We start from the raw sequence: 23,506 nt of genomic DNA on the forward strand, positions 1-23,506 counted from the left end.
AAAGAACGGTTCTTGTGTATGAGCTCCCCATAATAATATCACAAAAGACTCTTCCAGAACCACGGCCTGATAAAAGTCACCACAGTCTTATGCAAAAGAAGACATCTATGCAGCAGGTGTCCCTTCAACCTTTGACTGACTTACTCTAACATCTAAATTGTGGCCAAGGATTGTTGTTTGGCAATATCTCCTGCAATCTCTGTGTTAGCCTTTTGCCTTGCCTCAATCTCTTGAAATATGTCCATGGTACGCGCCCCAACAGAAACCCTCTCCTTCCCCACAGCAATGCTATTCCCAGAGAAAACTGGGTAGCCTCTCACTTCAACCCAAGTTTCTCTCAGCAACACTCTCCCTGACTCGAGGGACAATATTTGCTGTGTGGTGGCACACCTTTAATCCCAGCATTTGGGAGGCAGAGTAGGGGGATCTCTGTGAGTCTGAGGCCAGCCTGAACTACAGAGTGAGTTCCTGAACAGCTAGGGTTACACAGAGAAACTCTGTCTTGAAAAAACAAGCAATAGGGTGGAGAGATGGCTCAGCAGTTAAGAGCACTGATTGCTCTTCCAGAGGTCCTGAGTTCAATTCCCAGCAACCACATGGTGGCTCTCAACCATCTGTAATGAGATCTGATGCCCTTGGTGTGTCTGAAGACATCTACGGTATACTCACATAAAATAAATAAATCTTCAAAAAGAAAAGAAAAAGAAAAAACCTTTGAACAACAATAACAAAAAAAAAAAAAAGAAAAAGAAAAACCAAACAATAAGAAAAAGGGATGGTGAGTTTTATTTAGTTTTTGGTTTTGTTTTGTTTTGTTTTAGGTCCATCATGAAAGCCCTATGGTTCTCTGAACATGATTTGAAATTCAAGCATTTCCTCTCTTTGTTTGTTGTCTGTCTGTCTGACCATCTGTCTGTCTGACTGTCTGTATATATGGTAGGTGAGGTTCACTCTTGCATCTGCAGCCAGAAGTCACTGTCATTCTTCTGCTTAATTTTTGAGACAGTTTCTCACTGAACTCTAGGCTCCCTGCCTCTGCTGAACTGGCTGGCCAGGAATCCTCCTGCTTCTACCTCCAAAGCTCTGGACTCAGGGTTTGAACTCAGTTCCCCATGCTTGCACAGCACTTTTGTGTGTGTGTTGGGGGGCGGGGAGGGGCTGAATCATGTCCCCAGCCCTGCCTCACACATTTTCGTTCTGTAAGTGTTTCCTGTACCTAATCCTTGAAGTGCCTCCTGAGACAGCACTGTGGTAGGCATTCATCAAAAAGCAGGGGTGGATGAGCACGCACTTACCCACATATGATGCTGCGGCACCTAAATTTCCAGACAACCAGTTCCCATCAGAAGAGGGTCAGCAGTGTATTGAAACCAGATAAAATCAATCAAATCAAAATAATCAACTTCCTTCCAGAATCCTGGCTAGGTCCAGCTGGGAAGACAGAAATCACACTCAAGATTTCAACAGTGGGAACTGGATATAGGCAATAGGTTACCCATGCATCTGAAGTCTGAAAACAAAGATGAACAACCAATTAGGGAAGGCACTGACATGAAAAGGAGATCTGAGGCTGGCTGGGGGAGGGGAGAGCTCAGGGGCACCCACAAATTTGGAAGAGGGATCCACCTTAGGATTGGGGAGGATGGATTATATTTCTACTGATATGACTGAGAAACCTTTCTTTTAACATCAACTCTAGGGTTCTCCTCCCTTGGAGGGTCTCCCATTCTTGGGAGTCCTTTGTCACTCTCCTTTAACAACTATACCCTTGCTCTTCGAAAAAATTAACTGATGGGCTGGAGAGATGGTTCAATGGTTTAAGAGCACTGACTGCTCTTCCAGAGGTCCTGAGTTCTATTCTTATCAACCACATGGTAACTCACAACCAACTCGATCTGATGCCCTCTTCTGGTGAGTCTGAAGAGACCGACAATGTACTCATATACATAAAATAAATAAATATAAAAAAAAATTATTGATTATGCTAGCTGGTGGTGGAACATGCCCTTAATCCCAGCACTAAGGAGGCAGAGGCAGGCAGATGCCTGTGAGTTCAAGACCAGCCTGGCCTACAGAGCAAAGTATCTTCTCTTATGAGAGTGGAGGTCAGGGTGTGTGGCCAAATTCCAGAAATGGGTCAAGGCATGGTCAAATGTTTACAGTAGTAAACTGAAGAGAACAGATTTTGACCTTGTAACAAGATGGCTACTGTTATTAAGGTGGAGTCAGGCTGGTTCTGAACCTCTAGACTCAGAAAGTGGGCCGCTTGGTCACTGTGTTAGTTAATCTTGATTTATCCACTTGTGTGGGCTGAGGCAGCCTAGAGGAGGGTAAAGCACATGTCTGGGTGTGTCTGTGAGAGTTTCCAGAGACCACTGGATGACAAATGTTGTGATCTGTCCATCCTTCCCACCAGAGTGGAAACATCTTCACTCTCCCACAGTGCGTCCACAGGTGAGCCGTAATAAATCCTTATCCTTCCCTCAGTTCTGGTACATGATGAGGAAGGAGGATGTCTGACTTAAAAGTCACCAAAGCCCCCACGGGAAGCTCGGAACCCAATCCTAGGACCAGACCAAGTTACTAACATGACCAAAGGTCCCTTGTATTTTGGGGGGGCTGTAAAAACCCCACTTCTTTTGTGTCTAGGGCTGTCCTCTCAAATCCAGTATGCAGGGCGAAGCAGTCACTGGGCAGGCTACATTATGCACATATAATAAAACTTGCTTCGTTCGAATCCAAAACCATTTGGATTGATGGTCTTTAATACTCATCTCAGGCCACGCCCCTGTGCTTCAGTGGCCTTGGGTTTTCTGCTTCTCGTAACAAGCCAGGAGCTGTGCCTTCACCCTCAAGGCCTCCGTTCATGCCATTCCCTCTGCCTGAAACCTCTCCCTTCTTTTCTCTTGCCTTAGCCAGTCCACTGGGATTTACCATCAGGTTTCTCTCAAGAGTCCCTTTCCCTGCCTGCCCCCATGTGGTCAGGTGTCTCAGCCTCTCAGTTGTTCCATGGGTTCTGCCTGCTTTGTTCACTGCTGAGGCCCAATCGCTCAATCGCTCTGCCTCACACTGTGTCAGGGTACATGCCTTTGGTGAATTTATATAATCTCTAGACCCAGAAACCTGCTTCTTTCTCTGTGGGTGAAATGGAGATAATATTAGTTAGTACTCACCTTATCAGGCAGCCTTGTGTTGCCATAACCAAATAAGCAAGGCTGTTAACTGTATAAAGAGAAGAGGTTTAAATCAGACTTGGGGGTGCTCAATTTGATTCCTGCACTTGGGAGGTAAAGGAGGAGGCTCAGTAGCTCAAGGTCAGCCTGGGTGACTGGGTGGCAAGAGAGCCTGCTTCAGAGGCAGGGCTGGGGTAAACATGAGTGTTTATTTTCTTAAGTTTGGGAGGATCTAAGTACAAAATCAGGTGGCCATGGGCTTGTCCTCTGGTGATGAGGGACATCAGGGCAGAACTATCTCAAAGCAGTGAAGAGGAGAAAGAGGAGAGGAAGGGAGGGACCATGTACCTAGTCACCTAAGAATCTTCCATTGGATCCCACCACTTCAATGCCCACAGCTCCTCGAGATCCCACCACTCAGAGCACGAGCTCTGAACTGAACTGGTGAAGCACACACGACCTAGCAGAGTCGCTCTGAGGATTCAAGAAATAAAGTGTGGTTCAGGCCCTCACCCAGCACCTGTTAGCTGGTGCATAAGTGGCAGCTAGCATTGTTAGTACTACTAGGAACAGCTATTTCAAATTATGTGTTAAACGGGCTGCATTTCAGCATTTCACGCAGGACTCTTTCAAATTTCATTCAGTTACGCTATCAGTCTGTCTGCGAACCCATCGAGCAGAGTCCAGGCATCTTTCCCTGTGCATCACTGGCAGGTTCCAAGGCCTAGAGCTGAGGGCCAACCCCAGATGCTGGCTAGCCTCCAAGGCAATATAGAGTTGGCAATATAGAGTGGGCTGACCTTGCCTTTGCCAACTCTATGTAGCAATGTTCTGTGCAAGAGCCTTCGAAATGTGAAGTTCTGCAGCAGAAGCAGAAGTGTTGGGTGAACTGAGTTCTACTGCCTCCCCGTGGCCACAGCGTAGAACCTACATTTCTTAGCTTGAAACCAAATACAACAAGCCTAATACAAGAAGAGCTGTAGCTATGTGAGCTGTGTTCTCATTTAACTGTTAATTCTTTGGATTCAGCCAAAAGTGTTAAAGACACTAGAGAAGCCAGGTGGTGGTCACATGCTCCTTGGAATCCAGCACTCGGGAGGCAGAGGGAAACTGGGCTATGGGAGTTTAGAGGTCAATCTGTTCTACAGAGCAAGTTCCAGGCCAGCCAGGGCTACACAGGGAGACCTTTTATCAAAAAAGAAAATAAAATCCTAACATACGGCCCCAAACCTATCCTTATTTCCTAACTGCCTGTATTTAGAGTTTATTGTTATCTCATTAAATATTAGGTATTCAGTAAAAAAAAACCCAGATATTCATAAGTGGTGAATCAGCACATGTATTCATATGTAATGCATATACTACATATGTGTGTACTCTAACCTCACCTCATATGTTTGCCTTGTTCTTTTTTTTTTTTTTTTTTTTTTTTTTTTTTTTTTTTTTTTTTGGTTTTTCGAGACAAGGTTTCTCTGTGTAGCCCTGGCTGTCCTGGAACTCACCCTGTAGACCAGGCTGGCCTTGAACTCAGAAATCTGCCTACCTCTGCCTCCCAAGTGCTGTGATTAAAGGCGTGCGCCACCACTGCCCGGCTGCCTTGTTCATTTTGACTTGGTCTTGTTTTTAACAGATTTATGAGTTGTTGTTGTTGGTGGTGGTAGTATGTGTGTGTACACACACGCACACACGCGTGCCACATGCATGCAGCACCCCCTTTTTTGGTTTTTGTTTTTAGCCATTACAAGACTTCATGTAGCTTAGGCTCACTTCCAACTTGCTGTGTAGACCAGGATGGCCCTGGTCCTTTGGCCTACACCTCCCCACGTGCTAGGATCACAGATGTAAGCCACTGCCCTGGAGCGAATACATTTAATTCTTTTTTGTTTTGTTTTGTTTTGTTTTTCTGTGTAGCCCTGGCTGTCCTGGAACTTGCTCTGTAGACTGAGTTGGCCTCGAATTCACAGAGATCTGCCTGTCTCTGCCTCCCAAGTGCTGGGATTAAAGGCTGTGCCCAGCTTGTTCTATAATCAGCTACTTAATACACCTGACTTTTGTCACCGGATGAGCCTCCTCTTTCAGACTAGATTTTATCTGGCTCCTCTTCCCTCTGGCAAAAATCTAGATTCTCAAGGGTCCTTACAGCTAGCCCCAATCTTTTAAAAAAATAGGTGGGGGGAGCTGAGATGTCTTAAGAGTGTAAGCACGGGGGTACACGCCTGATGAACTACTTTCCATTGCTGGAAGGTAGTACAAAGAACAGAGAACCAAAAATTGTCTTCTGACTTTTATACATACTGTGGTATGTGTGTGTGTCCACCCATATATCATACACACTTTCATGCATTAACTAAATAGTTTCTAAAACTGTGTGTTTATGAGCAAAATGCCACAACAGGAAGTGGAGCCTTTCAACAGAGCCTGGGGCAAGAGGCCTATTCAGGGGGCCAGGGAGGAAGGGGACTGCAGAAGAGGGAAGAAGGCAACTGGTGGTTGTTATCATAACCTGGTAGCATTCCCCCATTTCATCACCACCCTAGCCACAGCAGAGCAGGCAAGAAGAGCCCAGTGGGTTGGTTAGCTTAGTTAGCGCTACGATGCTTGTCTACAATGTGTGAGGGAGGTTTGGAGATGTTGTGATTAAAGGGCACCAAGAAAGCCGCCGAGACCAGCAACTGGCTCAGCTTGTCTCCCATGTGCACAGATGGGCACAGACAAGACAGGAATTCCTGTCCCTATCTGAACAGCACCAGAGGCCTGGCTCCCTGGGGAAGGGAAGCCAGAGCACCCTGGAGAAGAATCATCTATCAAAGAAAGGCCACTCTCAAGAGACTTAGTGGGGCCTCAAGGAGCTGCCATGATGGAATCAAGCCTCAGAGCCCTCGTGTCTCCATGTCAAGGCAACAGCCATCTTTTGATACTCACAGTAATACTTAGAAAACTAAGGGAAGAAAGTGAAGGGGTTGAGAAGAGGGGGAAAAAAAAAAAACATTTAGGAAACCCTCTGAAGCCAGCTCCAGGAACCCAGATGTCTGATGAATGGTTCATCTGAAAGTGACTAGTTAAAATGACAGTCATGGGCGGTAAGTTGATTGCCAAGGCAGTAATCCTCCAGGTTCTACCAAGACTTGTCAAAAGTAGTTCCCATAGTTGTACTGGTTAAAAGTCTGAAGGGGAGCTAGGGATGTGGCTGAGTTGGCAGAATGCTTGCCTAGAAAGCCCCAGGTTGGATCTCCAACACCACATAAAACAGATTTGGGAGACAAGGGTGCATGCTTCTAATGCCAGCAATCTAGCGGTAGAGAAGCAGGAGGGGCATCCTTGGCTATATAACAAGTTTAAGTCCATCCTGAACTATGTGTAACCTTGTCCCCCTAAAAAGAAAATAAAACCCTGAAGTGGAGAAGAAGTGCAAAAAGAAGTTATGGGACTCAAGTTCATGATCAGGCAAAGACAAGACTCACAGTCAGGGCTCTAGTCACGTAAGGTAATTCAAGCAGGCCCCAGACAGAAGGGAAGCTGGTTCTCAAATAGGCCTTCCATAGCATATGCCAACTCAATGTCACCTGACTGTAAAGGAGCCCTGCTCAAATGGGAGAGAACTTCCTAGTAGCCTGAACACACAAGCAAGAAACCATCGACTTGTAGAACCATTAGAGCCATGCTTGCACCCCAGCCCCACCGCCCTGTTCAGCTCCTTACTGTGGTACAGGGTCTGTGCTAAGAACACAAGGCTGAGAGTTCGGGATTTGTGCAATAAGCAGAGGCTGGGGGTGGGGTGGAGACATATCGATGAAACAGTCCCACTAGTGGCTATGCAGTACAGATGGAAAGCAGAAGCACCCAGTAAGTCTATTGTGAAGGGTCCAACCTTGCAGGGCTGCTGCAAGGAAGAACTGAGATGGAGGGTGAGTGGGAGCACAGAGGAATAGAAGAGGGGGATGAGTGGGAGTACAGAAGAATAGAAGGAAAAGGGGAATAGGAGGAAGACAAAGGAAAAAGTGTAGAAGGAAGAAAAGGAAGAAGAAAAAAAAAGTAGTCCCAGTTATTGTCAACTGGCTAAGCATAGATAGAGAGCCCATCCCACTGTAGAGGGCACTGAGCAGGATACCCCAAAGTTGCTATTGGTGCTGGATGGGGAAAGCCTTCAGCATGGTGCATGTTGAGGATACCCCTCTTGGCCACACAAGAAAGGATCAGAGCACCACAGTGCTTCAGTCTTCCCAGGGTACATCTAGCCTTTCAGAGATCCAGTAGCTAGAGAAACACAGAAATGCTCGTCAGAGGCAGGGGCGCTCCTAGAGGAAATGGGTGGGGGGTGGGAACACAGACCACAGCAAGGTTGCTCTAGCAGCATTTTTATTTACAAACAGCAATTTCCATTGAATTTATTACCATAAAAAAGCCATTTACAAGCAAGAAACAAGAATTCAGAACGAAATGAAGCAGCACTGAAATATTCATGTCACAAACCTAAAGCAAAATGAATACGAGTAAAATATCATCTGAATAAATAGTCTTCAATTCATGCTATAAAATAACCCTTAATGGCAAGTTACTAGTTGATACAGCATCCGCTTAGCTAGCTTCATTTACTTCATGTGGTGATGAAGTGTGGCGTTGAGGTTACCAGTTTATATTGCAAGATAATGACACCAAGTGAAGTCATTCAAATTGCTCAGCCATTTGTAACAGAAGACTAGTTAGCCCTACTGCTAAAGTGGTAAGAGGTGGTTTCACATTAGGAAAATGGTCGTTCTCAGGGGAGGCAGGTGAGTTTACCTCTTGCTCTAGTCAGGGCAGCAGCCTGGAGCTTGGTCTCCAAGTCCTGAGCCGCATTCACAGCATGCTTGTCACTGAAGGGCAGTGAGAGGTCTGTATGCTCAATCTGCCACTCGGGGCAGTGAGCAGAGCTCGCTCCAGGAGCTAATCAGGAGCAGCAATAGCCCTGTCTGTGCCAGACCCAGGGGGGCACCTGGAGTTGGCAAGCCCTGGCAGGAACAGTGGGAACTCTGGCACTTACTGAAGACGACATGTGTGACGACCATTACAAATCTGGAACAAAGTGAATGACTTCTCTGAACTTTCAGTTCAGCTGCACTGAGTAATGAAATCTATGATGTAAGAACTAGATAGTCTCGTATAAAGAGTTTACATAATTCCCCAGTACTTTCATATATAAAATTTAATAAATAACCCTGACCAGGCTAAAAGCACCATTCAAGGGGCATGAGCCCTTGGAAAATAGTTTAGATGTTGCATATTTGAGTCCCTTTCAGTGGAGGCTTCCCAGGAAACCATTATAGAATTGAACAACAACAGTAACTACAAAAACATAGCAGTAACAAGTGAAAAGCTTAAAATAAAACACAGCAACCCAAGGCAGAGCTCACTCACACAGACATTTTCCTTCGCCCTTGCTTTGTGTTCTTGCAGATTCTCCCCAGAATCTAGGCTGTTAAAAATTAAAACTATACACACACACACACACACACACACACACACACATGCACACGCACACACCCCACACACAAATGCAGGCCTGTAAAACAAAGAGGCAGGTTATACTTGCCATCATCAGAAGAGGCATGCACTTATAGATCTCTGGGAGATTTAAAAAATACCAATTTAGTTCTTCAGTATATTCTGTTTAACAGTGAACTGACAGTATCCTTTCTGCTGTTTAAACACACACACACACACACACACACACACACACACAAGAGAGAGAGAGAGAGAGAGAGAGAGAGAGAGAGAGAGACCGACCTACCAAGAACAAAAACCTGCCAAGGCAGAGCCAATTGATTGGGAGGCTTTTCCACCGACCAGGAAGATGAGCTCATCTTTGTAACTGTATTTACAAATGGTTTCTAAATGTATTTACAGCTTTAGTAGAAACAAGAGGGCAGAGTACTGATGAGAACAAACAAAGATTGAAAACCACAAGTGTTAGCAAAAGTATAAAACGTCTTCACAGTTTGTGCAATGGGGTCATGTCGCAGGGAAGGGTGCTGTGGCTGTCTTCACATTGTCTAACATGGAAAGGTAGCTGAGAAGAGACTCAATCACGCACAGGCCTGTACGAAAGCAGGACATACTTCACTGTAAAGATGTCTTCACATATTGTTTATCTTAATGGACTTGTGCATCGGCTATAGTGAGACCTAACCTACAACTGTACAGGGACAGGTTTGCTGTCCACAAGGAGTTGCACAGTGAGCTTCGGGAGGAGAGGCCTGCTAGGTGGCCATGCTGCCTCTCCTGGCACATCCTCATGTGGCTAGGCACAATTAACCGCTGCTGTGCCGTCTTCACAGTGGGCCCTCGGTAGCCATGCCCACCGGCAGGCACCTAGGGTGACTGCACAGACAGGCTATGCAGCTCGTGCTGGCCTGGGTGTTGCCTCCCTCAAAGCCCTGTGAACTTTACAGTACTGTGTTATGGCTTGAGAATTCATTCTTAACACTGCTAGCAGTGGAGAGGGTAAAGTGTTAGCAACACGAATGGGAGCAAGCGCAATTTGTAAAACGCGGAATCATGATCATTTAAAACTCAAATCGGTTTTCTGCCCTTTAACAGTCCCATTACAATGTTTGAACCTGAACTGTACAATCAAAGCAATGTATATTTTTGTCAAAGACAATTTTGGATAAGTCACTCTTTGGTAAACTCAAACCAGCTAAACAAGTTGACAAACACAAGAACTCCATGTCTGAGTTCCAACAGACAGCGACAAGAGCCAGGACATGGACGTGCTGCCCGAGTGTACCAGCCTCACCACAGGAATCTCTGGAAGCCTCTCAGAAGGCCCCAGGCCTAAGTGAAAAGGAGGCTCCTTCCCTGAGCTCGACGTCTCACGTCCTTAGATTTAGGGCCTTTCTTGTCACAAACTTAATTGATATCACAACACGTAAAAAAGGTTTTTGCATTTAATTTTTTTTTAAAAAAAAATTCAAAACCAAATGCATTCATGTAAGGAAAATGAAAAATCACAGACATTTACCTGAAACCTCAGAACACACTTAAATAGGTAAACACTTGGGGCCCAGTCTCCCCTTGAGGCATTCAGCTTTCTAGGCTGAACAAACGCTTCCGGGAGAGAACAGACCCCGACTTAGGCAGTTTGACGAGGAAAAGGCATATTGTATACCCGATTAGCAAGAGCTGCTCCGGGAGCAGCGGGATTAGTCATCTACAGGAGTTAACACTGAGGTGAGGCGAGTTCACATGTGAGCAGATCCTGTGTGCTAAGGAGGTGCTACTGAGCCGCCACCGGGGCTGCTACACACAAGGGCTGGAATCAAACTTTTTCTCAAAAACAAACAAACAAACAAACAAACAAACAAACAACAAAAAGTTTCCCCCAAACCCATCGCTCTTGGTATCTTAAGAGGCAAAAAAGCACGGCAGACCAGCCAACAACTATTTCTGTGTTCCTTAGTGCCTAGCCTTGGAGGTTGGTCCTCAGATACTGGGTCTGTTTGTTTGAGTCCATGTCTCAGGCTCAGGTTCTCAGGCAGAGACTAGAGCACTGCTGTCTCCCCGCAGCCAGCTGCATGAACGGCCCCTTAGCTGCTCCCTAAACTGCCCTCTCTGCCTGAGTCCACAGCACCAGAGCCATTTGTGAAGCCTGTTGGTGTATATGAATCTAACAGCAAACAGAGACATTCTGCAGAGCACGGACCAGACACAACTCAGACAGTAACCAGTTTGCCAGCACATGCTTTTGAGGTTTCTTTTCAAGCTGTGAACTTGAGAGGAAAGTAACTAAATCATCACTACTGGTAGGTTTCACATTCTCTAGACCGGATACTGACCTAAAAGATACTGAACATAAAAATAGCACCACATAACTGAAAATGGTGAGACATACACAGATCTGGTGACACATAGAGGATCTTAGAGAGTTCTCACTTTTTTCTTTAAGCAGGAAACACTGAGAGTGAGGGAGCCTCTGGGGCTCTCATTAGCACACACAATACTAAGATAGATATATTGCTTGCAATTCCCATAGAGTATATAGCTTTACAAAAAGTACAAATTCCAAGTTCTGCAGTTTCCCTGGGAACTGCATAGAAAAAGTTGCTGTGCACCTGAACTGGCTGTTTGAAGAGAGAGACAGAGAGAGAAAAAGAGTGAGAGAAAAAAAGGAAACAAAATAATAAAACCACAACACTGCTTGGAGAATTTTGTAGACAAGCTCTACAAATTCCTGTCCTTTAGTCAGAGTACTAACTCAAGGTGGAGCGATTTAGTTACCTGGTATGTATGCTTCTACAGTACAGAATGAAGGTAGAGTTGTAAGCCAGTAAAAACCTTGAAAACCACTGCTCCTTTGGGGTTGGCTAATATAACACTACACTGTGTAGAAAGGTCAGCACCACAGGTTGTCCAGTGTACCTGGACAACAAACAAAAATTCCAAAATGGTTTCCCACTACAGTTGAAGGAACCTTATGGCATTTGGTTTATGTGTTTGTTATGAAGCAGAGCTACGAACACTGTGATTTGCTTTGCTTGCATTTGGACACAATGATTACTATATATGAAGTCTACTGACATTCCTCTGTAAGGGAAACGAAAGGTTAAAACTAACATAGTAGGCGGGGCTGAAACAAAGCCAGAGCTCTGTTCACATTGTATTAAATTATATATTCCTCTTACATTCACCTCAACCAGAATAAACTCAAATTTGAGAATGTATATATACTATATATATAATAACCACTTTATTATATATATATAAAAATTGTCTAACTACCCCCTAAAAGTAATTTTAAATTAGAAAAGATTACCCATTTGTACCAGCTGACAGCCTCCTAGCCTCTCACCATGAAAATGCACTGGGGCTAGCACCCACAGTGAGTGCCTGCCTCTTAACAGAGAATGTGGGGTCAACCAGTTGGCATAGCTGAATCACTGGCAGAGTTGGGAGAAGCATTTAGCCAAAGAGGAATTCTGTCAGCCTGTGTTTTCCCTGGATATGCTGCCCTTCATGCTTTGAGCTCCTTGGGGGAGGGGAATGGAGGGAAGGGTAAACACAAGAGTACCCCACCCAGAACCTTCAGAGAAACTAGAAAAAAAAAAACAAACAAACCCCCGAGAGATTTCCATGTAGTGGGGAAAAGCAAAGATTACAACCAAGCAAATCACAACGGTGCATTGACTGATGTGCTTTGTTCAGGTGCTCCTTAGTCAGGCGCATCAGACACTGTGTGGATTTCCAGGCGGGAATCTAGCGCCATCTCTGAGGCTGACGCATCACTTTCAAGTTTCTGTTCCACATACACATCTGTTCTTTCGGGGGACTCCATTCGACCCCTGCCCTCGGTGACACCTGGGTGGTTTTTCCGCAGGTGTTGGTTGAGGGTGCCCTGGAATGGAAAGCACTTCCCACAGACCTCGCATCGGAATGGTTTGTCATCAGTGTGGCCCCGGATGTGATACTCCAGCTGGTCCTTGCGTGTGTACTTCTTCCCACAGAACTTGCATACAAAGGGGGTGATTCCCATATGCAGCCGCATGTGCCTGTCGAGGCTTCCCTTCTGGTTAAAGGACTTCCCACAGTAAATACAGATCAACCTCTCATTGTATGGGTACCAGTAACCTCTGGCACTCCTCTCCCGGGGACTGCTCTCATAACCGGGGTTGTTCATCATGGCTTCACTGTCAGACCCCTGCACCACACCCTGCAGGTCACTGTGCAGGTGAACAGACAGAGCCCGCTTCTGGCGGGCCCCACGGCCTCGGAAGCAGCTCAGCATGGACCTGGATGGACTGGAATTGGTCTGACCTCCAAAAGCTTCTGGCACACTGGAAGGCTGTGAAGCTGCCTGGGAGTAGGGATACGCATGCTGGAGTACAGAGCCATAGGCACCCACATTCACAGCCACAACTTGTTCCCCATCAACCATCTCTGTGTGGTAGCCGTCATCACCCAGGGAAGAGCTGTCAGAGCAGCTAGGCCGGTCAGACTTCTCCATCTTCACTTTCACCTCAGTGATCTGGCTCTCTCTCACCAACAAATCCCCTTGCTCATGGTCCCCTTCTATCTGAATCTCATACTCAGACACACTCCCACTGCTCCCCCGATCTGAGTGTCCCTCTTCCTGCAAGCGGCTCCGAAGGGCTTTGTTGGGGGTTGTCTCCATCCGGAGATCACTGCTGACTGGAGGCTGCCGTACCTGAGGGCAGTACGGAGGGGAGATCTCAACAGGATTGGTGAAGAAGCTGCCATCTTTCACACCATTTCGGCTCTCAGAATTCTCTTCAGCACCAATGGTAACAGAGTCAACTTCTCCCACACTGATCTTTGAGTGGATGCTCTCTAGAATCTGTGTGCACTTGTCAATGACACACTGCATCTGAAGAAAGCTGGCTGCAGTCAGAAAACTGACAACGTCCTTCAGCTGCAAGGACATCCTTCCAGTGTAACAGAAGGAGAGCAACTGCTCGAACACGCTGGGATTCTTAATCACAGAGATCGACAAGCCACTCATAGTGCTCAGTGCTGAATGGTCCCGGAAATACGGGGAACTGGCTGCGAGGACGGCTTTGTGGGCTCGGAAGGGCTGACCCTGAATGTGGACGATGATGTCGCATAGCTTCCCTTGCAGGCGGAGCTCATTTAGTTGGCTCAGAACGGTGCTGCTGTGCTCAGGCACATCAAACTGAATGAAACTGCTGCTGTCCATTTCTCCCGACACGATACGTAATCTGCAGAGACAAAGAGCACACGTAATTCACCAGGGCTCCTCAACAAGAGCAAGGAGCATAAATAGCTCACTGCACCTCTGCAGCTAGCACTATGGTCTGCCTGGACACTCTTCCTCTTGCTCAGTTTTATCTTCCATCTCTCCATTAATTCACTTACAGCCAAATAAGCAAATGATCTATTAGCCCAGCATCACTCTTACTCAACAACACTCAACTTGATCAAAGGTAAAGCACTGCATGCACAGGAGGCTGCCTCAGCTGAGAGAAGGTGGCGACCTTCCAAGAACATCCCCATCAACCTGCTGCTGCTGGTCTCTGACGGACCCTACCAAAATGCTCCGATTCATGTACAGAACATCTGCATTGTGTATTGTGTGTGTATATGTGTGTGGTTTATGTCCATGTACATGTTTACATACACACTACATGGGCAGGAACATGTGTGAGCATGTTCATAGGAGCCAAAGGTCAACACTGTTTGTTATCTTGTTCTCTATCTTATTTTTTGAGAGTAGTCTCAAACTGAGCTGAGAGTTCACCAACTGGTAAGTCTTGCTGGTCAGTGCCCACAGCACTAGGATAACTAACAGGCACATGTCCCCAAGCTCAGTTTTTAAATTTGTATAGGTGTTTCACCTGCCTGTATGCCTATGTCCCGTGTCCATGTAGTGTCCTCAGAGACTAGAATTGAATGCAGGATCCACTGGGACTGCAGTTACAGACAATTGTGAGCAGGGATGTGAGTGCTAGGGAGCAAACCTGAGTCCTTCACAACTTCTAGGAGTTGATTCCTTCCCTCACAATGTTCTGGGAGATTAAACTCAGCTTGTCAGGCTTCAAGTGGATGCTGAGCTATCTCTCTGCCCTCCCTTGGTCTTTTCACATGGGTATTAGGATAAGAATTCAGGTCCTCATGCTTGTGTGCAAACATTTTACTGAATGAGTCATCTCCCCAGCTTCCACTTGCATATTTCTAATTGGTATTTTTCAAGTGTTTAGTCACAAGGAATGGAACAAACTTCTTTCCAGTGAAATCTTGATTTGGGCTTTCCCTACATATCTTTACAGGACAAGCAATACTCAGTCCCTTATAGGAGAGAATTATTTCAGGCAAAAGCAAGAAGAGTGAAGGACACATTGCTAGTGAGGGGCCCTCCAGTGGTGCTCACAGAACTAGCATGCCTGGGACAACTGCTCCCACCACTCCTGGCCTGGAATCTGCAGCTCTAGACCACTTAAAACCCCTGACACTGAAGAGGCCAGTGAAATGGCTCAGTGGGTAAAGGCACTTGCCCAAGCAAGACAACCCAAGTTCAATTTCTTCCATACAATGGAAGGAGAGAATAAATCCCCAAAAGCTGTCCTCTAACCTCCAAATGCACTGTTGTACACACACGTACACACACCCCACAGCTGCTGAAGTAAACACAAGACTCTATTTCTGATTTTAAAATTCAACCAATACATTTTGGGTTTTTTGAGACAGGGCTTCGGTCTGGCCTCATACTTGGGTTCTTCCTGAGCACTTAGCTTGGCTCTTGGGAGTGTGCATCATTATACTTGGTCAACCATCAGAAAGTGAAACGTTCCTTACTAAAAACTGAATCAAGAGCAAGAAAGGCATGAGACACAGTCTGCCTGTGTGTCTTAACTTACTTGAGCACTAACTCCCAAACCAGATGGACAGACAAGAGGCAAAACAAACAAGGTAAAATGTTACAGCAGCACACAGCTGTCAATGACTACTGTAAAAAGCTGTCGAACCAGGCAGTGATAGCGCACACCTTTAATGCCAACACCTGGGAAGTAGAGCAGGCAGATCTTGGAGTTCAAGACCAGTCTGGTTGACAATTGAGTTCCAGGACAGCCAGAACTACACAGAGAAACCCTACCTCCAAAAAACTAAAAAGTCAAATTTTTCTGCAGCTTTGAAGTTTTTTAGACTAAGAAAGCTTTTTACACAAAGGATTAGAAAGCATTATCTACAACAAAAAGTACAAGGGAAGTCAGTGCCTTGACAACTGTAAGCAATAAACAGTGAAAGTAACAGATTCAACTCAGGCTAGACAAAGATGGACAAAGGAAAACAGATCACTCACTAGCATAGAGCCACAGAGGAAAGCAAGAAAGAGTAGGACCAGTCTACATAAGACTCTTGCAGGACGGGCTCAGTCAGTCGGACTGGACCACATCAGCATTTTCTTTTTCTTTTTTTAAGATTTGTTTATTTATTTTATGCATATGATACACGCTGTAGCTGTACAGATAGTTGTGGGCCTTCATCTAGTTGTTGGGAATTGACTTTAGGACCTCTGCTGGCTCCGGTCAGCCCCTCTTGCTCTGGTCAACCCCACTTGCTCTGGTCGGCCCCGCTCGCTTGGGCCCAAAGATTTATTTATTATTATAAATAAGTACACTGTAGCTGTCTTCAGACACACCAGAAGAGGGCGTCAGATCTCATTACGGGTAGTTGTAAGCCACCATGTGGTTGCTGGGATTTGAACTCAGGACCTTCAGAAGAACAGTCAGTGCTCTTACATGCTGAGCCATCTCACCAGCCCCACGTCAGCGTTTTCAATCTTGTCAGAATTTGAATTAAAACATTTTAATCAAAGAAAAATGTCGTACTTCTATTTATTTATCCTAGACTTATGATTGAAATCATTTTGAAATCTGCAATGAAATGGACATATTTTTAGGATAACATAAATTGGCAGAACTAAATGAAAAGACACAGAAGTGCCAAGACACAAACAATCTCCAGGCCGTTCACACTGTTCTAGCCAAGTATGGAGACAAGGAAGGCAACTCTGTGCATCTGGTACAAACCTGACACCAGGGGACGGCAGGCAGCAGAAAGAAGTCTGCTTCAACTAAGGGACTAGGAGGCCCTTCCAGGCAGACGCCAGGGATGGGGCTAAAATGATCTGGGCACTAGAAAGGCAAAGGATAATCTCATGTGGCCACATTGACACCTCACCAAAAACTCATCTTAGAAGTAAATACTCTTTCAGAGTAAGAAAACAACTCAATAAGCAAGAGATAAAGCACTACTTGTAGAAATATAATAAAGTAGTAACTGCTGCAAAGCAATAATATCATCCTTAGAGTCATTGTCGCTTCCCAAAATGTATTAAATGTATTCCACAAAACAAGTGCTGGCCCCAACATCCTTAGCTCCTGTTAGCACTGCCACAACCTTTCCTTTTCCTTTCACCAAGTGGATCCCAGGTACTGAACCTAGGCCATCACGCTTGGTGACGAGCACCCTACACACTGAGCCACCTCACTGACCCACTATCTTTTTTTTTTCTTAAAAAGGTTTATTTATATTTATTTTTATTTATATGAGTACACTGTTGCTGTCTTCAGACACACCAGAAGAGGGCATCGGATCCCATTACAGATTGTTGTGAGCCACCATGTGGTTGCTGGGAACTGAACTCAGGACCTCTGGAAGAGCAGTCAATGCTCTTAACTGCTGAGCCAGCTCTCCAGTCCTGACCCACTACCTTAATAAGGAATTTTTATATGGGTAAGTGAAGAAACATATCTCAACCACAAGATTTCATGCTATAGAGATGAATGCTGTCTTTAAAATGAATTCATAAATACAGGCCAATGGGATATTTTGTTAAATTCTTTTTAAAAACGTATCTATTCTAGAACATTGATGTCCTGTAAGGATTCAAACCACATATTTTTAGTGTTTTTCAGTAGTTACCAAGCCTTCATCCAAGCCTCCCCCACCACTACAGCACAGTGCTGGATACAGAACCCAGAGCCTCATTCACTGCTAAAGAAGGCTGCAGTGGTGTGCAGCGCCCTAGTCTCCAGCACTGCTGAGAATGGCCCCGCAGATGTACAGCACCTAGCCCACCTAGCAGCTGTGCTTTTGAAGTAATAAAATACACACTTAATTTAACCCAATAGAGCAAACATTATCATGAGGCATTTTAAATTCCTCACCACTTCACACCAAAAAAACCTATCTCAAAATAAAAGAAAAAAAAAAAGAAAACGCTAGCCAGATTTAATGCACAACTGGGCACAGACATCAGATCAGGGAAGTCATACTCCTTTCATCATAAATCCTGGTGAGAGGAGGTCTTCTTCAGAGTGAGGGTGTGGTCACAGGAGGCCAGTTGAGCTACTTTAAATAGGATCAAAGAGATGCAGAAGGGTTATCTAGAGCTGTGAAGGAGTCCTGCAGGGAAACTGTCCCCATAGAAGGAATCACAGGTCTCAAGAGATAGAGCCAGAATCAGGAAGGACAGACTTGCTGGAAGCTCCTCTTCATCAGGGACAGGGCACAAGGAAAGAGCAGGGCCCAAAGAAGCTGCTGGTGATGTGGATTTCACACCAAAACTTCACAGCCATTTCAAGTATAGGGATAAGGACAATCAGTAAATAGAGGTGGTTTGGGCAACTTGATAAACTTCTGGCTATATTCTTTCTGTATAGCATGATGCCAATGTAGAAATGTGGAGATAGAACTACAGAAGTAAAATCTTTATACCTTAAAAATGCTTACAAAATAGGGCAGAAGCAGTGGTGCCAGGCAGTGGTGGCACACACCTTTAATCTCAGCACTTGGGAGGCAGAGGCAGGCGGATTTCTGAGTTCGAGGCCAGCCTGGTCTACAGAGTGAGTTCCAGGACAGCCAGGGCTATACAGAGAAACCCTGTCTCGAATAAACAAAAAACAAACAAACACACAAAAAAGAATTTGCGGGCCTGGAGAGATGGCTCAGCGGTTAAGAGCATTGACTGCTCTTCCAGAGTCTTGAGTTCAATCCCAGCAACCACATGGTGGCTCACAACCATCTGTAATGGGATCAGATGCCCTCTTCTGGTGTATCTGAAGATAGCAACAGTGTACTCACATAAAATAAATAAATCTTAAAAAGGGCAGAAAACAAATTATGAAAAGAATTTACAAAATACATAGCCAAGAAGTATGGAATTCACAAATAATAAATACCAAATATCACAATTTGAAAACTCCATAAATATGAGCAGATGCTTTTTAAAAACAAAGAATAAAAATAGTCTTTAGACAGAGGCAAACAATCATTTCATCAGTAAACAAGCAAAATTGAAGAGATGCAATTCTCTCCCCATTTGGCAAACCTTACAAAAATACACCCGTAACCTAGAAAGGCTCAGGTGTCACTGTCTCATGGCATTTGCCAGCAGAAGGGGTTTAACTAACAAATCAAAGGCTGAAAGGAAGGCAAGGAGGCAGCAGAGCATTTTGAGAGGGAGCATAAGGCTGAAAGGGCTTCTGCGAGGCCTCCTCTAGTGGGATGGCTGGCATCAGCAGGGCTACAGGAAGCAGTACACCATGACTAACACCTAGAGGACTCCATCTTTTTGCACAAGTGAACTGAGATGCTCTCCTCTGCCTCACAGCAATGCCTCTCTGAGCAATGGGACTTCAGACTCCTCCCCAGAGCTGCTAACAAGCAACATGCAAAAGCTTTGGGAAGTAGGCAAGGTGAGTTCACAGCTAACTTCAGTTCTGGGCACATTACCAGGCTACAGAGAACAAAAGATGTAATTAATTTCAAGTTCTGTATGGCCCATGGCCAGATTTATCCTAATAGTCCCAGGACAGAATGCAGAGGCTTTGTCAGGATATCAGTTTCACCCACGATCCTCAGCTCATCAGGACCAGCAGCTTCCTAGTTCTCCCCTGCATGGAATTTCAACAGGCCTACTTTATATTAAGTAAAGGGTTTTTTCATTTGTTTGTTTGTTTTTTTGGTTTTTCGGGACAGGGTTTCTCTGTGTAGCCCTGGCTGTCCTGGAGCTCACTCTGTAGACCAGGCTGGCCTTGAACTCAGAAATCCCCCTGCCTCTGCCTCCCACGTGCTGGGATTAAAGGCGTGTGCCACCACTGCCTGGCTTTAAGTAAAGTTTTTAAATAAGCTTGTCTTTAAGGTAAAAACATATGCATATTATATCACTTCAGAGCATAGGATAGGAAAATATAAAAACGACAAAACTGTCCCCTATCCAGAGCTCTCTTTGAAAGGAGTCCTCAGAGATTTCTGAAGATGTACTTGCATGTGCTGGGTCCTAAGAAATGTAACTAGGTCTGGAGAGATGGCTCAGCTGTTAAGAGTACTAGCTGCTCTAGCAGAGAGGGTCCAAGTCTGGTTGGGTTCTCAGCACCCACACAGCAGCTCACAGTTATCTGTAACTCCAGTTCCAGGAGATCTGATGCCCCTTTCTGTCTCCTTGGGTACCTGTATGCAGATAATGCAAAGACGTACTTTTCTTTTTCTCCAAAAAACATATCTAATATACCTTAAAATCTTCATTTACTTGTCAGCCTCATTTTTTCCAACTTCATAGATCTATGGACACCTGTGTAACAATGTATTTAACCAGTGTCAACTGATGCCAGACCAGGAAGCAAACTAATCAGCTATTAGAAGCACGGTGACATGTTGCGGATGTCTGGGCTGGCTCTCTTTTCTGACTCCTTGCAGAAGCACTGAGAGGCTTGGCATCTCAACCTGTAATGCCAAAGCATCTTCTAAGAGGTGCCAAGTACCCATTGGTTTGCCCTGACCACAGGGAAGAACCGTTCCCCACATCTACCATCAAGCATTAAACTATTTCACCTTTGCTGAACTGGAGGGGGGAAAACAGTGCCTCCTTCCTTTGATATGCATGTGCTTTTCTACCAAAGAGACCACCAAGTTTCTCACATGTAAAGGCGTCTGTCAATGGCTGAAGGCGCCCGTCAGCGGACTGCCTCTTCTCATCCTCTGCCTGCAGTTGCCTTTTTACTGGATTGTCAGAACTCTTTGTAAATTAAGGAAATTAGCCTGTCATTTGTGCTGCACTAAGATTTAATTGCAATCAGTAAATGGCATACTAACCAGGGGACTTAAATTATTTCTCTACACTGACAGGAAATACTCACTCGATATCAACTCCTACACACAGCAAACCACAGGGAATGCAACACAGGACTCAGAAGAAAAGTCTCCAGCTTGCAGTTTGACATGGGCTTAATGCAGCTTTCTCCCAGCCCAGGGAGAGATGGGAATCAAATTCATTTTTGATAATGCAGAGATGTGATTTATATTTGTTTTTCATTTAGATTAAGTTTGCAGCTGCTTCAGAAAACAATAATGAATTTGATTATTCCAGTCACTAAAAACATTAGGATCAGTGTTCTTTAATTTAGCAGATTAATCATGTCTTCCTAGGACATTATAATAGGCAAATAAATAAATAAATAAACAAACTAGTCATATTTTAACTCTAAAAACAAGACCATATAAACTGGATCCACCCCCCATGGTGCCATTAATAGCTATTTTGTTTTTGTTTGTGAAAGCTATGCTGTGGATAAGAACATGTAACGCAGCTCCCATCACACAAGGAATTAGCTGAAACTGGTTACTGCTCACTGTCTTCATGGTTCTATTCTGCTTATTCCACCAGTAGGAGGATAACCTTCCTGTTTTTCAAAGTCACCGGCAGTCACAGTCCTTAGCCTTCCCAGGCACAAGGCTATCCTATGGAGGTCCAATGCTGGGTTCTTGTTCGGAAGGATGCAGTGCATGCCTCACTTCAAGGAGCCCACGCACTCCCCAGTGAGGCAGGTTTTCCCAGCATGGTTCCATGTTTGCTATCTGGACCTCCTATAGGGATAACCTCCCAGTTTCACTGAGCCCAGGAGAGGAAGTGAAGCAGCAGTGGCAGAAGAGGGAGGAAGGTGACAGAGACAAGTGGCAAGCACCTTCCTATCGATGACTAAGATAGTGAAGGCATTTTAGTAACAGACCTTGAAAGTACAAATGCTCAAAGTGTCCTCTTTCCAGATCAAAATCACCTTTCATGCCTGTTCTCTCAGCATAGCAGCAGGAAGACAGGAGGCCAGCCTATACTAGATCACTTCTGAAAGCAACATAAACAGATCAAGAAAACATTTGGGGGGGAGGAGGGGCTCCTAATAAAGTGTGTGACCTCTTCCAAGATAGACTTTGGTGCCCTTAAATTCTTCAGATAACTTTTTCTCTGGCTCCTTATTCCTGCCATTAGGCAAAAAGCCCTCTCTCCATACAAAAGCCTTAATTACTTAGAAACCACAAGCTAGGGCTCAAGTGATAGCCCTTTGGTGATTCAAGTGGACATCTTAGAGACAAGACACCACCAAGACAACACAGGTTCAGCCCAAGTTCAACAGAACACAAAGCAGCACTGAGACTGCAGGTCAGAGAGCAAGAGTTAACTGTGTGCGCACTGAGTGAGCCACGAGGATGCTAAGGGGGCTCCTAGCAGCAGGGAGGTCTAAATGACAAGGGAAGTTCAGAGTAACAGCCTGAGGTGAGAGAAGCTTGGGCACACCAAGGGAAACCACTCACAAGACCCTAGCACTGTGGCATGGCCACTGCCATCCCTCCCACAGACCAAAGGAGAAGGGAACAAAAGGCCTTACAGAAGACTGGATGGCAATGAGGTTAGTAAGTAAAACGACTTGAAAGCTCTGTGTGGTCTCACCAGGAAAAGCGCAGACATAGCACTGCACTGTGGATGCTGCACAGTGCAGTGCTCTAAAATGCATGATGACCTGATGCTAAGCTCTGCTCTCAGGCCTCACTGCACAGTCATGATTTTTACCTGAGGGAGCTCTGGAAGTAAAGGGCACTGCAGAAAGGGAAGACAGGGATAGAGTCAAGCAGAAACAGACATTCTGAGCTAAAAAGAGACACCAGTGAGTAGCCCTGTTCTTTCACATGTTCACTTTCTGAACAAAGGAGGTAAAGAAGCAAGGACACTCTAACAGAGAGTGTCCCTATAGGCCACTTGCAGGGTCACAAAAAAGCCTGGCCAACCAGAATACAGCTCCTGAAGCCTTCGAAGCAGCTGCCTGCTTGCTAGTGTCCTAAAAACCAGTAAGCAATGTTCGGCTGCCTTTGGCTTTCTCCTGAATGTCATCAATATTCTTACAATAGTATTTTGAAAACACTTGTGTATCACCAAAAAATAACTAAAAGAGCTGGGTATAGTCATGAACATTGGCTTGATGGCTCTTCCAGGCATGACTGACATCAGTTCCAGAAGCCACAAAGGCACAGACAGACAAATGTCTACGACTACATAAAAATGTATGATGAAAAACGCACCTCTCTCTCTAAAAAGCCACAGGGAAATAGCAGATTGAAGGGAAATGCCTTTTGTTTGTTTGTTTGTTTTGATAGCAGACTAACACAAAAACATTTTCCAAAAAAATGGGCAAAGGCTACTTACAACTGACAAAAACCCCACTAAAACATGTTTTAGCTTTATTCATGATTTAAAATGTTTGGATTACGAAAAGAAAAAAGGTACTTCTTTTTTTGTAGGAGGCGGTACTGGGGATTAAACCCAGGACCTTTCGTGTGGTTCAAAAACACTACCACTAAGGCTCACTGTGCTCCAAGGCTCCTCTTCTGAGCTGTTACATGGAAGCGAGCTTTTAAGTGCTGGCAAGTGTAATCCTGAGGGATAATTTGGTGATATTTATCAGCGAATAAAAAGCCTTTGATCAGCCGGGTGGTGGTGGCACATGCCTTTAATCCCAGCACTTGGGAGGCAGAGGCAGGTGGATTTCTGA

At 45.1% G+C, this 23,506-nt stretch overlaps 1 protein-coding gene across 3 annotated transcripts in view; it reads right to left on the minus strand.

The window, feature by feature from the left end:
- Positions 1-7,512: 7,512 nt before the first annotated feature.
- Zbtb34 (zinc finger and BTB domain containing 34) overlaps positions 7,513-23,506 on the minus strand; it is a 24,192-nt gene continuing 8,198 nt past the window's right edge. For all 3 annotated transcript variants that reach the window (XM_031369908.1, XM_031369911.1, XM_031369909.1), the window contains one exon: positions 7,513-13,885. In XM_031369908.1, coding sequence (XP_031225768.1) covers positions 12,361-13,885 — 1,525 coding nt within the window. In that variant the 3' untranslated portion in view covers positions 7,513-12,360. The remainder of the gene's footprint in view (positions 13,886-23,506) is intronic.

This window comes from Mastomys coucha, unplaced genomic scaffold (genome assembly GCF_008632895.1).
Source record: "Mastomys coucha isolate ucsf_1 unplaced genomic scaffold, UCSF_Mcou_1 pScaffold15, whole genome shotgun sequence".
NCBI lineage: Eukaryota > Metazoa > Chordata > Mammalia > Rodentia > Muridae > Mastomys > Mastomys coucha.